The following is a 14,949-nucleotide window of genomic DNA, read 5'->3' as shown; positions in this document are numbered from 1 at the left end:
CCAACACTGCCATTGTCTTCTGCTGGTGGTGCTGTTTTTCCCTACCAGAATCCCTTTGTTGGGTTTGTGAAAGCAACCAAGCGAAGACTCCTTCACTGATAAGTTTGGTGATCATCAGAATTATCTCTAGCAGTCGTTAGCTGAATGCAGATTCAGATGAAATTAGGCAGAGGCAGAGATGCCTGATCAGAATCAAGGATTTCTGAAGGATAATCAGGACAGAGAGGATAAGAACAGTGATCCTCAAAGTCTGAAACAATCATCCACACTGGAAAAAACTGGGTATTTGTTTGCAATATGCATGGGATACTGAATCTACATGATAGCTATATCTATAAGCACAGATAAGTCTTTAGTGCCAGTTTCTGCAATGTCTACTGAAAAGTAAATCCTATTTTTACTGGGCTTACTCCAGGTAAATGGGTATAGGGCTGCATCTTAAATTAAGGATTGGAGCCTAGTTGCATTTGGAGATAGATAGATAGATATTTCCTGAAATGCATAAATATAGATATATAATCTCCAAGATGTAGCTGTCTCTCTTACAACTTAAGAAATCAAAGAGCTTAGTATTGTATTCTTTTGATAGTATATAACCATATTCTTTGTTGAAAATATTAGGTGACATCCACTGCAGCCATTCTGCTCGTCATTCCTCCTACTAGTCCCCTGCATACACCCCCAATCTATTTCAGAGGGTTGGGGTCGGGGAACCCTCCAGAACAGCATGGAAGGTGGCCCAAGGGACTGAATACTGTGGGTAGAGCAGCAGCAGTAGGTATCACCCATCATAATTTGTGATTCTGGAGTAATAACCTTGAAATTCAAAAAGATTGAAACAAAACCCTTGACTAATGGTGTCCAGAGTAATGTCATTACTGTGCATTAAATTATAAACTAACGAGCAGCAGTCACATTATGAGTCGTGTTTGTTATTCCAGACACTGTCATTGGCTTGCCCTGTGGCCTTACTACACTCCAGCCTTGTTTAGCAAGAGACTATAGTTGGCTTTTGTGCATGAAAATAAATTTAGATTTTACACAATACCAAATACTAAAATGAGCACCTTTCTGCCATACAAAGTTCTCTGGAAATTTCAGAGATAAGACAGAGAGAAAAATCTAACATGTTACATTAACCTAATCTATTACTGAAGTTGGAAAAGCAACTTTATATGTTTCAAATTATATTTGATAACTATGAAATAAAGGTCTTAATTGGTAATTCACTGCTGTGAAGACACTTTTACCTTCACAGTTTATGTCAGCTTAAAACGGACTAGCCCAGGCACAAATGGGAAGTCTTCTGTGTTTTGAAGCTGTTCAAAGTCCAGAACTGAATATGATGTGCAGTGGTGAACGCAACCGTTTTTCTTTTGGAACACATCTTCCTATGGAAGTCTTAACAGAAGCCATTTCAGAACAGCAGTATTTCCAACAGGCAGAATTCTCCTTATCAGTTGGAAGCCAGTATGCCTTTATCTGGGGGAATCCTTCCAGAAAGGGAGTTAACAAGCTCAAAAAGAGGATGGAGTGAGCGTCACCTGCTTATCTTGCCCAACCACTTATTTCAGGAGCGTTAGGCCACTTCCCACACAGCCAATCAACTGTGAGCTGCATAGTGTATGCTGTTGATTACACTCCTTGTTGTCACAACCTGCAGAGAGGCAAGGAATTACTATGTCATGCATCTAAAATGGAACATACAGAAAAGGCTACTCCAAGGAATTTGTGAAAAGCCCCTCAAGTAGTCTGCTAACCATGCATTGAAGAATGCACAGTGACTCTTGCTGAAAAATCAATATAAAGAAACCAAAAATAAAAGAATGCAAACCTGTGAACTGATTGGTCTCATGTGTTTTGGACTTGAGGTAAGTGTCATTTTTGGCAGCTAGAGTGTTTATAAGTATATTTTCTTTCTGCAGCAGCCACACTCGTGCTATCCACAAGTCCTTCAGCGAAGTGGTGTCCAAATGGGCCCTGAGATGTACATTTGATTTCTCTTTTGCAATTCATCTATATTAACACTACTCAAACACAGCTGAAATAAAGAGAAAAAGGCACAAGAATTTTTTTAAGGACCTGTAGGAAAATTAGACCATGGGCGTAAACATTTTGGAACATTTTATTCTTTTTTTCGTTATTGTTATTTTATTTTTTGTAAAGACAATGATGTCAAAGTTTTCCATTTTATACTATTAGGCTTCTCAGTATTTTCAAAGGTTTTGCATTTGGTTGTTAACATGAACAAAATTAATAGCCCTGAGTAATATAGTAGGATAATCTGAAATTATTATTCAAATCAAGTATTGTTCCTATAAACCATTATTTTTCTAGCAAGCCATGGAATCCAGTAACTGACAATTTAAACACTACTGTGTTTCACAAGGATAAAAGTACCTGCTTTTAAAAAAATAAAATAAAATAAACTGATGTCCTTTTGAACACAAACCAACCACAATTAACTTGCTTAGAGTGTAGTACATAAATCATAACATGGAGGTAATTTAACATAAATGGCTTTAATTTGCTTTAATGTTTTCATTCACAATATGAGCCATAATTAGGTCTTATGAAAGGTTTGTTCTATAAATTTCATGCATCACAAGGTTTTCCTGCTCATTTGCTACAGATAAGCCTTTACCTCTCTTTGGAGAACACAGCAGGATTTGCTGCTGCATCAAGAAGTGAAAACACACAAGAAATAAAGGAAAGTTCTTAAAAATGTGGATTGGGCAGCGCTCAAAGTTTGTTAGCAGGGTGCTGAGCATCCCTCTGATGTCCACCTGTGTCTGTTTCTTCATCCCTTTCTACTTACCACCTATTAACATGGTTTGGGAACCTCTTGGTCTTAGGGCAAGTCAGAGGAACCTTTGACACACACACTCCGATGCTGCTGGACTCCAATTCCCATCAGGCCCTGCCAGCATGGCCAATGATCAGGAATGATGGGAACTGCAGTCCAGCAATATCTGGCAAATCAGCGATTCCCCAGCTCAGCCCTGCCTTAGGACAATGCTTCTCGAATTGCCTCTTTGCTGTCCCCATACCCAGCACACCCCACCAGTTCCATGGGGAACTAAGGATATATATGTGCCCATGTGCAGCTGTATGCACAGCTCATTGCTGTGTGCAAAGAGATGTGAACAGGATATTTTTCAAACATTGCTGTTATAAAAGCAATAGAGGAGGGCAGCTTTGCTTTCTTCTTAAAACCATATGCAGGAATATATCATTGGAAACAAATTTATGCTAAGGGAGGCTGTACTGACCACAGGATCCTCTCCCTACCTGTAACTTCATGCCCCCATGTGTTCCTCCTTCCATCCCAGGGGACACCCGTCTTATATAAATTGAAAAATGAGGCCATAGGGCATTTTTATATGTGAGGCTTTATTAAAGTTGTGCTTAAAACAGTCTTTCATACCCTGCCTTTTCAAACTGGGAACTGCCACATTTTATCTGTAGCTGGGATCTCCCTAGCTCTGCAGCTCCATTTAGGGCAGGGATGGGGAACAAGTGGCCCACCGGACATTACCAGACTACAACTCCGATCGTTCTTAACCACTGGGGCGGATGGGAGTTGGAGTCCAACAACATACAGAGGGCCACAAGTTCTCCATCCCTGATTTAGGTATTGAAATGGAGGGATCGTTGGGCCAGGAAGATCCCAGTGCCTCCCATGCAGACAAAAACAACCCCATCCAATTTGACTATTATGTTCTATGCAAGTTAAGAGGAGCAAGCAGCAAGGCACACAAGAACGTCAAAAGGGGAAAGGCTACGGCTCAGTGGTAGTGCATGTGTTTTGCATGCAAAAGGTTCTTGGTCCAGCCTCTGGCATCTCCAGGTCAGGCTGGGAGAGACCCCTGCCGGAAACCCTGGAGAGCTGCTGCCAGACAGTGTCAGTAGTACTGAGCTAGATGGACCAATGGTCTGACTCAGTAGAAGGCAGCTTCCGATGTTCACTCCTCCTGTCCCTGCAATGACTGAATCTCAAGGACTGTGCACACATTTAGTGCATGATTACTGGATGTGCGTAGGGTGCAATGATGGAATATGGGGGAGGGAAGCAGGATCGAGGCCTTGCTGCCTCAAATGATGTGCATAGGCTTTGCACACATGACTGGAGAGCCTGGCTGGGGCCAGTTTGTTGCTATGTTGGTGCCTTTCAAAAGTTTGCTGAATTTACACAGGGAGCAGGACCAGCAGGTACAATCTCCCTCACGCCTCTATCTGCATTCAGTAACCACTCTCTTGTTACTTGCACAGTCCTTCAGCAAAGTAGTATCCAAATTGGCCTTTCAGTGTACATTGGATTTTTCTTCTGCAGTTAATCCTAAATTAATACCATTCACACATGGCAGAAATAAAATAAGAAATGCTTAAATGTGCTTAATCATAGAGTTGAAAGGTACCTTGAAGGTCATCTAGTCTAGCCCCCAGCTGGTGCAGGGAATCCACTGCTACAGCACCCTGGTCATCTAGTCTCTGCTTAAAGACCTCTAATGAAGGAGACTCCACCACCTGCCAAGGCAGTCTGTTCCATTGATTAGTTATGTGCACTAAGGTCTTAGTCTTTATGTTTGTACTCCAGGAAAATTCAGGTATGTTTTGAATTAAAGGACGCTTACTAGACAAAAGTTAAAACTCTCCCTTATAGGATGTGAAACTCTTATCTGACCCAAACACTGCAGTGAAGCTTGCAATCCTCAACAAACCTGTAAGCAGGCACTCCTATTAGTGCATGGAGAATTGGGACAGTAGTTTGACCTGCCATCCTGAATCATTTCTGGCATTCATTGAGCTTTGAAATGGAGGTGGACCTCGAATATGTAAGATCCATTCCTGGTGATGTTTACATCTGAAATGTCTGATATGTAAAATCATTATGAATTGTCTACAGAAAGTGTCAGGTTTGCCACCTCTGAGCAGCAAGCTCCACCGACTCCATGAAATCTGTTTTCTTTGGACAAGATTTTCGAGTCGAATCCCACATTTGGAAAAAGGCTCTCCCTACCCCTTCAGAGGTTAGTATTTAGTTAGAACCGTGGTATCCCATAGGGAATTCAGAAGGGGAGGGAGAGATGTAATTCACAGCAAGGAGGGCTTTTTTCCTCCCCCTTCTCTCCCATCGTGATTTCCTTGCCCAGTGCGTGAGGGGACCCAGGGCAGGCCAGGTGTGCATCCTCAAAGCTCTTAGCACCATGCACTCTTAGTCTCCTTGCCCAGCCATCTAGATGGGTTCTGAGTGATAATGTTCTCTTTACCTTTCAGCTGCAAGACCATCACAGGGGCTTGTCTTGGGCAAGTTTCATTCAGGGTCTGAGGCAGTGGACCATCTGAATTTTCGAACAGAAGCAATGGTACATTTGGAAGTCATTCCAAAACACTCCAGCAGAGGAAAACATTAAATCAAAAGTTTAACTGATCCTTAATCTGGTGTTTTAGTGGTATCTTGCTAAAACGAAAAATAAATCATTCCCTCCAGAATATCTTCCCCTTTCTTTCCCAAGGATGCTCGCATGTTATAGATTTCCTGCATGGAAGGTGCTTCTCTGTAGGAAGAGTGCAAAACCCATGTGTAGCCTATTATGTGTGGCAACAGCACACTTGAGTGTATGCAGTGACATGCACCAATGTTTACTGTGCGATGATTACATGAGATGACCTATAACGAAGTTTTATGCTGTTTCAACATGTAAGAAATCTGTATCAAAGACAACCACAAATGGAGCCTTGCTTTTTAGGAAAAGCGAACAGTTGATTCAGCTACTGAAGTATAGCATGAGGGGAAATATTATTTCCTGTTAAATTAAAATCTTTGAAAAAGTTTGTTATGCAAAACTACTGTACAATAATGCATGTTCATTATTTCCTTGACCTATTTCTTTGCACTGATGCCATGATTTCAATTTTCAGAATGGTCACATGTCAAGTAATAGGATTACTGATACTTCTGTTGCTTGAAGGCACCTCTGCAAGCTTCTGTCCCCATCATTGTACCTGCTCTCCTCCAGATCACAACCCACTAAAAGTGGACTGTAGCTTCAGAGAGCTGGTGGCACTTCCACTTCTACCCAGTTTGACACAAGAACTGTACCTCCAGAACAACAAGCTGCGAACAATACCCGCAGGAGCATTTGATAACCTTCAGGCACTAAATATAATCAATTTATCTAGCAATCCGTGGCATTGCGACTGTGGAATTCTGTACTTGAAGAACTGGTTGGAAGACCAAATGGAAAACTTACTGATTAGTGACATAAAATGCTTCACTCCACCTTCACTTCACAAAAAAGTAGTATCTGAGCTAAGAAGGAGTGAACTTCCTTCCTGTTCCACACCTCGAAGACTTTGTTCCAGTTTCTTGTTCAGGGATGGCTTCCTCTTCATTTCTGTGCTCTTTCTTTTTCTGATTGTGAGTGTCTTGATTATGAAAAAGACAAAATTTAAAGTGGAGATTTGCAACAACAGCATGGAGTTCCCAGGCACACTACCTTCAACTTCTTATCGGCTGAGAAAAAGAACAGGAAGAGTATAGAGTAATTCATCACTGCTAACGATTACTACACGTTAGATTGCCAAATGAGAAGAAAAGTCAAGGAAATGATTTTTGTTTATCATTAAAAGTGCATTGGTAAACTGAAAAGAATTGTTATTATTGACTTGTTATTTTAAGGGATGGGAATTCATCAAGAATGTACTCATAATATGCAACTTTAAAAGGCTTTAGTGTCCTTGTTTTAATAGTTATGTTTCTGATTTATGATGCTTTCATGCTGTTGGTGAAATATACTGAACTTGTTGGCTCTGGCTGAACTGGGTTGTTACTTGTTTCCTGGTAGTGATCATTACCGTATTGATTAATCATAAAGACTCTTGGCCAGCCACAGCCTAGAAGCTGAAGAGGTATAACAGTTTGTTCTACAAGCCAAGAAGGAATGACGGTGCTTGCTCTCTGGTAACCCTGTTTTCACTACTGCAATTTGTTGTATGCGGAACTGTCGTTGAAGACAGGCCCCAAACAGCAGTTAGTGCATAATTCCAGCTAGAATTCCAAACAGGACTGCTCACTAGGAAGACTTTTTGCCTGGGTTGAAAGGGCTCCAATAGCTACCAGTCTGTTTTGGAGACAAACTCAAAATGCTGATGCTTACTTATAACACTCTATATGCCTTGAGACCCCAGTTCTTAAAGGAAGACATCCTCCCATGTTGGCCTACCCATTTACTGGTCATATGCCAATGCTCTCCACAGGGACATTAGCAGGGAGCGGTGCAGGGCCATTGGGCTCAGCCCAGATCTTCTGCTCCCCTTTTCCCTTTTTAAAACGATTTAAAATGTTTGCTTACTGAGCACCCTGAAAAGCACAGGGCTAGTGAGACCCAGCCAGCCACATCTGAATTTGCCCTCAGGGACATGCAGTAAATGCAATGGGTGTGTTGAGCCTCAGCTCTCCCTGAAGGAGCAGGGAGGGGAGAGGCATGAGTTTCAGGCGCCTCAGCTGCTAGAAGGCGTGGAAGACCCAGGAGTTGTTGAGTCTGCTTGGGACCTTGAGGGGGGCAGTGAACTTGAACTCCAGCCAATTCCCATGGGTGGCGCAAGCTCTGTAGAGGAGAGTGCGCCACCCCCAGTCATTCCCAAGGGCCCGTCAGGGGACGCCCCAGAGGTTGTACCAACTCCTCCCTTGCCAAGCAGTTCCCAGGACGCTTCCAGCATGATGCCACCTCCTGACCTCGAGCCTGCAGCCCAAGAGCAGGTGTCTTCCGACAAGCCATTGGAAACACACACCCCCTCGCCTCGTGCCCGCCGCTGTGAAAATGGACAGGGCAGAGACAGGAGTCAGAGATTACGATCGAAAACGTTCCCTACATAAGCTGGCCTCTCAAAGAGGGGAGTCGCTGAGTCAACTTCCTTCACGTGCCGCAGAGCATGTCTAAAGTGTAGTTAGAGGTTTCTAGTGAGTAAGGCAGATTTCTATATGAAGCGCAATGTCCTAGATGTATCCATTACTCTAATAAAGCAAGATTCAATTGCACCCGCGTCTCCGTCTCGTGGTTCCAGCTCTGGACAGGACAGGGTGTCTGTGTGGGAGTGGGAGAGAGAGAGAAGCCATGTTAGATGTTGGACAAGCCTATTTTAAAAAGCTGTAATATGTACATAAGTTGCAGTTCTTGCCAACAGAATGCAGACAAGGTAGAGGTCCAATATATATAACAGTGTACTGGACTTAGAAAATCCTATTGGCACCCTATAGCTCAGAGCAAGTCCCGACAACAAGACTTTTTACCCTCTGGAGACTGGCCTAAATTTGCACCCATATGTATAAATTAGCATATACAAATTTTATGCAAATGTGAGGGATGACCTGTGCTCCTTGAAGTTCTTAGCAACACCTCTGGTTGTCTTTCAGGTTTCCCGACAATCAGAGGTGAGGCAGGTGGCAAGCAGAGAGAGGGTGTTCTCAGTTGAGGCACCCCATTTGCATAACTCATTCTGCGGGGGAAGCTTTGTTTGCACCTAACTTGGTATCCTTATAAGTACCAGGGGAAAACTTTCTTAATTCACTCAGGCTTTTCAAGCATCTTAAATGTGTTTTTTTTTAAATGTTGTTGTCTTCTGTTTTAACATTTACTATCGTCTGATTATGCTTATATTATTCATTGCATTCTATTACTTTGACGTTCTGTAAACTGTTGGAATCAGTGATGGTGTGGCACAAGCAAACACATGTGCACGCACACACACACACTTTTCTCTCTCCAGCTGTGTCCCAAATCAGGCATGCCCAGGACAAAACTTGTGTTTTCACTGGATGTATGAAAATATATTATAGCTCCACAGCTCCACTGAAGTCTATATACTGAATCTATTAATTAGATTTTTATATTCCAGCTTAATTTTCTCTGATATCTTCCTTGTGGTAGACACACAGCTATTTAAATAAGGAGCTAAATGTCCAGCAGAGGGATGGTGCCGGAGAGTTTACATTGCAGGGAACAATGCAGCTTCCGGGGAGAGAGACTCTACTTGAGGGGTAGTGGAATATGACGGTTTGCAAACTGTACAGTGCCCTTGCAAGAGTCCCCCCTAATAAAAAGCCCTTCCTCTCAGTCAGAATGATTTGTGCACACACTGTTCTACCTAGTAAGGAAAACTCCAGACAGGTTGAAAACTCAAGATACTAGGAGGAGAATTTTCACCTTTCCTTGTCCTATTTTCCCCTCATTATAGACAAATTGCTTGAACTTCTCAGTTCCCACCACCAGATAGCAAATGGGGAACTGCTGGATAAGCCATCTTGCAGCTCCCCACTTTTCCAGTTCTTAAGTCCAAATGCTTCCATGGGATACCCCCAAACTGGGCAGAGATCGATTATCTGGAGTTCCATAGAACTGTCAATAAACTAAAACAAAGGCTTGCTTTCCCCTTTATTGTGGCAAAGATGAAACATTTTTTCCAGCTAAGCAGAAATCGCACATCCAAGGCTCAAGCATGGGTAGTAATAAAAGTGCAAAACAAAAGAATGCAATTTTCCCCACAGATTACCTGTGGTGAAAAGCATTTTTACTAAAGTTAATAATAACAACTCAGCATACACTTCAAGCGAAGGAATGTTCATTTGAGAACACCACACTCCCCCCCCATTTTATTAGTATTGAAAATGGAAATGGACTGCCTTCAAGTCGATTCCGACTTATGGCAACTCTGTGAATAGGGTTTTCATGGTAAGCGGTATCCAAAGGGGGTTTACCATTGCCTTCCTCTGAGGTTGAGAGGCAGTGACGGACCCAACGTCACCCAGTGAGCTTCATGGCTGTGTGGTCATTCGAACCTTGGTCTCCCAGGTCATAGTCCAACACTCTAACCACTATACCACACTGGCTCTCTTAGTGAAAGAAAAATGGCTGTTTGCTAAAGAACCAGTCTCATCATTCAGTAAGAAAGGTGAATAACTTTTTTTCTCACAAGACTTCAGATTATGTTCACATGTCTGGGTTGCTAATGCTTAGGAGCCAATCTTAATGAGAATCTTGGAAAATCAATCAAACTATCAAATATCTCATGGTAAAAATAGAAAGACTATAGCATATAACATCTGCATGCTAACAAAGAGAGTAAAATAGGATAATAGCCTTACGCATTTTAAACATCTGAATGGATTTATCCAAAATTCATTGCATATATTTTATATTGCATTGCTTTCCCCTTTTTCTCACAAATTTAAGCAGATTCCCTATTTGTGTCAATAACTATGCACCTGTATTTAGTGTTTTTGAGGCTAGTCAGAATTTACACCACTTGTAGCAAGCAAACATTTTATAATGAAAATACAGAAATAATATCTTTTCGTAGACTTTTAATCCAGCCAAAGTGAAGCCCTTGTAAAGTCCCTCAGACAAGCTGTGCCTAAAAAGGACTGAAGGAAAAACCAGAGTTCACTTAGAGCAGAGTTTCTCAAGAGGGGTGGGGTAGGGGTATGAAAATCTCAGGGGGGCATGAGTGGCTCAAAAAAATATGGACAATATATAAGTAAAAAATTAACAATACTAAAATAGAAAAGTATGAAATGTTATGTTTTGTAGGAGAGAAGATCATATGCAAATTATTACGTTCAACATTATTAGGAGTTCAACATTATTAGGAGAGGGCGTAAGATTTTTATGTTAGTTAAAACGGGATATGGGTTAAAAAAGGTTGTGAAACACTGAATGTACTTCCCATTCTCCTTTGAAATCTATTCATCTGATGCCAGCCATCTGTCCCTCCTCCTGCAGGGAGTGAGGGAGTTTGGGGATCCAATCTGCCAGCCAGATTCAGTTCTCCAGCCTGCCGTAGATTTTAGAGTTTCAGCATTTGCTTAATTCTCCCATTTAAAATTATCGAGGCTTTAAAGTTATTAACATTGACTTGATTATGCTCTCACTCTTTAAAACAAAACAAAAAATCTTTGTTTCATATTTCATTTGTTTATTTAAACTATTTTTAACCTGCCCTTCATTATAAATGATCTCAGGGCCAGATACAATAAAAATCTATTTGGTTTTTACAGTTTGGTTACAGTTTAAGTAACCATAATGGAGAGAGCAGATAAAGTCCATCAGTACAATTACCAATGTTTGAAACGACAGTGCGGCAGCATACATCAGCCTGAACTGAACAACTAAATGCCTGAGAAAATGACATTTTCAGCTGGCACTGGAATGAAAGAAGAGTTGGTGCCAGTCGAACCTCAGAGGGGAGGGCATTCCATAACCGGGCACCACCATAGAGAAGGCCCTGTCATGTGTCACTCTTGGAAGTGGGTCACTAAGAGGGGCCTCCCTGGAAGATCTTAAGAGTTCAGTGGACAAGACAATACAAGCACAATTTTGCACCTTTTCCTTTTTTCAATAAAAAAAAAGTATCAGTGGTTTCTTTATAGGTCTCTTTCTGAGATGCTGTTTCCAAATACAAAAACCACTAAGTAAATTACTTAATTTGCATGTTTTAAAAAGAAAACCCATAGGCTAGGTAGTACTTTACCAATCTGAGACCAATAGCTATAACCATCAACCTCAAACAAGGCCCACTACATGAACCTTCACACTAGTTTAACTGTTGTCTGTGCTCTAGCACTTCAAGGTTAGATTACAGCAATGCATGATATCTGGGGCTGCCTTTGAAGACAAGTTCGGAAACTACAGCTAGTGCAAGATTCAGAAGCCAGATTGCTAAATGGGACCAGAAGGTCTGAGCATATTACACCAATGCTGGCCTGGCTACACTGGCTACCAATTAGATTCTGGGCTCAATTCAACATTCTGGTTTTGGTCTATAAAGCCTTTGTGCAGCTCAGGACTCCAATACCTCAAGGACCACTTCTTCTCACATGAACCAGCCCAGATCCTGGGGTCTTCATCAGAGACCCTTCTTCATGTGTCTCATCTGAGGGAGGTGGAGAGGGTGGCTACATGAGAACAGGCTTTTTCAGTGGAGGCTCCCCATCTGTGGAATGCTCACCCCAGAGGAACACGCCTGGTGCCATCATTGTCAGGTTTTAGGCACCAGTCCTAGCTATGTTGATTCACCCAGGCTTTTGGTGGTTAAGTTAGCCTCTACTGCTTTAGTGATTTGAGGAAAGGACTTGACCTTCTCGTCATATTGCTGGATGAGCATTTTAGGAATGTTATATTGCACAACACTTTCTTTGTTTGTATTTTATTGTGTTAAGTCACTTTGAGACATTTCTTCTTGATATAAAATGATTAACAAATGCAGTAGATAGTAATAATGAAATAATATTTTTTGGAACATCAGTGTTGAGATGTCAGGCTTGGTAGCAGTTACTTGCCCTCTTCAGGTATTAGGTACACTTGAAGGGGCTATTAAGGGTGGAGTAGAGAGAAGGGGGAAAATATCTATATTCCCTTTTTGGCTGGCCCCCTTCACCAATCAGAATTGCTCATGGTTCCCCGCTAACCCAATTCCAGATTGGAATCTTGTGGCTTGTCTGGCATTTGGGTACTCATAGCTACTCATGTTTTCAAGTGCCATTTTTGAGCAAACTAAGAAACAGTGTGGTCCAGTGGCTAGAGTGTTTGTCTTGGATGGTGGGTTCAGATTCCTGATTCGATGCAAATTGTGTTTTAAGATTAAATATAGATCTCAGCTCCTTGCAGGAAGGGTGGGGGTGCAAAATACAAATCAATAAATAAAGAAGTGATGTTTAAATTCCGTGTTCAGAAACTGGGTGGGGGGGGTGCCCCTGGGCCTGCTGACATGCATGGGATTCTAATGAGCATCACAACTCAGGCATTTCCACCTGCCTGCATGTAGTTACTGCAAATCCTTGCAAGGTGCTGTTACACCCGTGCAGCAACATTCTGTGTGTTTTGCATCCTCATAATGCATGATCTTGGCCTGAGACCCTTCTACATGCATCAGAGGAGGAGGCTTTTACTCTGTATTTTGTCTTTTAGCCCAATGTTAGATGTACTGACCGCAATCTATGAAGGCAAATAAATAAGGTGCACACGAGGGAATGTAATTCATGAAGACAAAAAATGCACAAACAAGCAGTGTGTACCTGAGATTTTACACTGTCTCTTCAATAGTTTTCAGCTCCAAATTCTAACTTAAAATATAGTTTGAGGATTTGTGGGAGGAAGGCATTAATACAGCCCTTGCATGCAGATCAACTACAATGATCATGCTGGGATGGACTGCAGTGCAAGTGGTGCTGAACATTTTGGCTGGTTTGTGTGTTTTAATGGGTTTTTTCCCCTTGACCTAGAGAGGTTTACAAGAAGAGAACCTGAGAATTTCTGCCCTAAAAGCAATATCTTATTGCTATCCCATCAAAAATCATCTGCTCCATTAAGTAACCAGCCAAACTAGGCAATTCAGTGACAACAAATATGTTCCAAGAATGGTTTGGATTTCAAGACATTCTTTTCTAATGGATTATTACAAATTAAGACAGTTCTTAGATACTTTAATCCTATGTTGCTCAGAGGTAGTTTTAAAAAAAAATCATTTATTCAATCTGCTAAAAGTAGATTTAACTGTGCGCCTCAAAAGTTATGTATCACTGCATTACATTTGTTTTTTAAACAGACCTTGCTCTTAACACAACTGCTTACACGGGCATAATTTTGTAACAGAAACAAGTTATTCAAAAGTGTTGTACTGATAAGGGGCAGAATTGTTTATACAATTAGAAAGGCACTGGGATCCTTTCCTGCAGGACCAGCTATTTGATTCGTCTCTCACAAGCTCTTCCTCAATGAATGGCAGACCTTCATGATGACAGTGTACAGAAGAGTACAAGTGGGAAGTGCACTGTTTTTAAAATGAAGTAATATACAGAAGTCAGAGATGGGGAAAATGTCTTTCTGCTGCTTGACATCTTCAGAATACTCAGCCTGGTTCTTTTAATGTTTAAAATGGTGTGCATATAAAGGACTATGGTTTGTGAATATATAGAACAATGGATTGTGAATATATAGAACTATGGTTTTTAATCATTATTGACTAGCATCAGAAAACTGAGCAATTAACAGAGTGGAGCCTTGTGGCACGTTGTTTGTTTATTTATTTAATATTTATACCCCCTTTTAAAGACAAGCCTTCACAAAGCAGCTTACAATAACTTAACAAACACAAATACCATTTTAAACATCATCTCATTGAAAATGTCCTATCAAAGGTATCATTTGTGCAATGGCACATTCATCTTCATGAAGCACAGCAACAGATACTTCAAATGTTCCAATCATCACGATAATGCAAGCAACTCAGCCACAGAAGACAAGCTTTTAGGAAATGGTAAAAGTTTAGTTGCCAACTCTAGAGCCATCTCATTTCAACTGGTGAATTTCACTGCACTGCACTACACTGCACTGTCTGATTAAGCAAAGATTTCTCCATCATACAGAACAGCTTTGAGCATTAATGGAGTCAAACGGTGACATGATCATTCAGCTGTGCCCTCGCGTGAGAAATGCACCCTCGCATTTCTAACAGTGCCTTTGTTTGAAATCTGAACGTTTGGGACTAGCATTTGGAAAGTTAGCGATTCTTATTATCACTCTCTTCACTGGAACTAGCTGGGATGAAATCGCACATTTTCCAAATTCAGTTTCCCCCCAGAATGGGACAGAAGTTTTTATGGGTTTTTTTAAAGACAGAAACCAATAAACAGAAATTCTAAGGCCCGTAGAGGAATTGCTAGAGGTCAGTGGGTAGAAGAGAACACACACACCAAGACAGAATAGCTAGATTTGGATTTTGGCTAGATTTGGAATTTGGCTACCAAATTACTAACTGTAACATGATCAGTTTGTCCATTACTCATTTTATATTTAAAAGAAATAAAAAATGGGTAGAGTAAGGTTGAAAATGTGATGCTTTACTAATAAGACACTAGTTTAAAATGGTATGAGAGCCAGTGTTGCTTAGTGG

At 41.2% G+C, this 14,949-nt stretch overlaps 1 protein-coding gene across 4 annotated transcripts; it reads left to right on the top strand.

Moving 5' to 3' along the window:
* The first annotated feature begins 1,575 nt into the window (after nt 1-1,575).
* LOC133380589 (platelet glycoprotein IX-like) lies at nt 1,576-8,025 on the top strand. Of its 4 annotated transcripts, XM_061618126.1 has the most exons (4): nt 1,576-1,871; nt 4,907-5,030; nt 5,278-5,366; nt 5,923-8,025. In XM_061618126.1, the coding sequence occupies exon 4, from the start codon at nt 5,924-5,926 to the stop codon at nt 6,542-6,544; it is 621 nt and encodes a 206-aa protein (XP_061474110.1). In that variant the 5' UTR covers nt 1,576-1,871; nt 4,907-5,030; nt 5,278-5,366; nt 5,923; the 3' UTR covers nt 6,545-8,025. The 4 variants fall into 4 exon arrangements, with proteins under 4 accessions (XP_061474110.1, XP_061474112.1, XP_061474111.1 ...); XM_061618128.1 differs by lacking the exon at nt 4,907-5,030; XM_061618127.1 differs by lacking the exon at nt 5,278-5,366.
* Nucleotides 8,026-14,949: the final 6,924 nt, after the last annotated feature.

The sequence above is a fragment of the Rhineura floridana genome, chromosome 3 (genome assembly GCF_030035675.1).
Source record: "Rhineura floridana isolate rRhiFlo1 chromosome 3, rRhiFlo1.hap2, whole genome shotgun sequence".
Taxonomy (NCBI): Eukaryota; Metazoa; Chordata; class Lepidosauria; order Squamata; family Rhineuridae; genus Rhineura; species Rhineura floridana.
This window is presented reverse-complemented; position numbering and strand designations above follow the sequence as displayed.

Excerpts from the sequence above, each read along its gene's own strand:
- LOC133380589 (XM_061618128.1), top strand. The coding sequence starts at position 5,924 with ATGGTCACATGTCAAGTAATAGGATTACTGATACTTCTGTTGCTTGAA.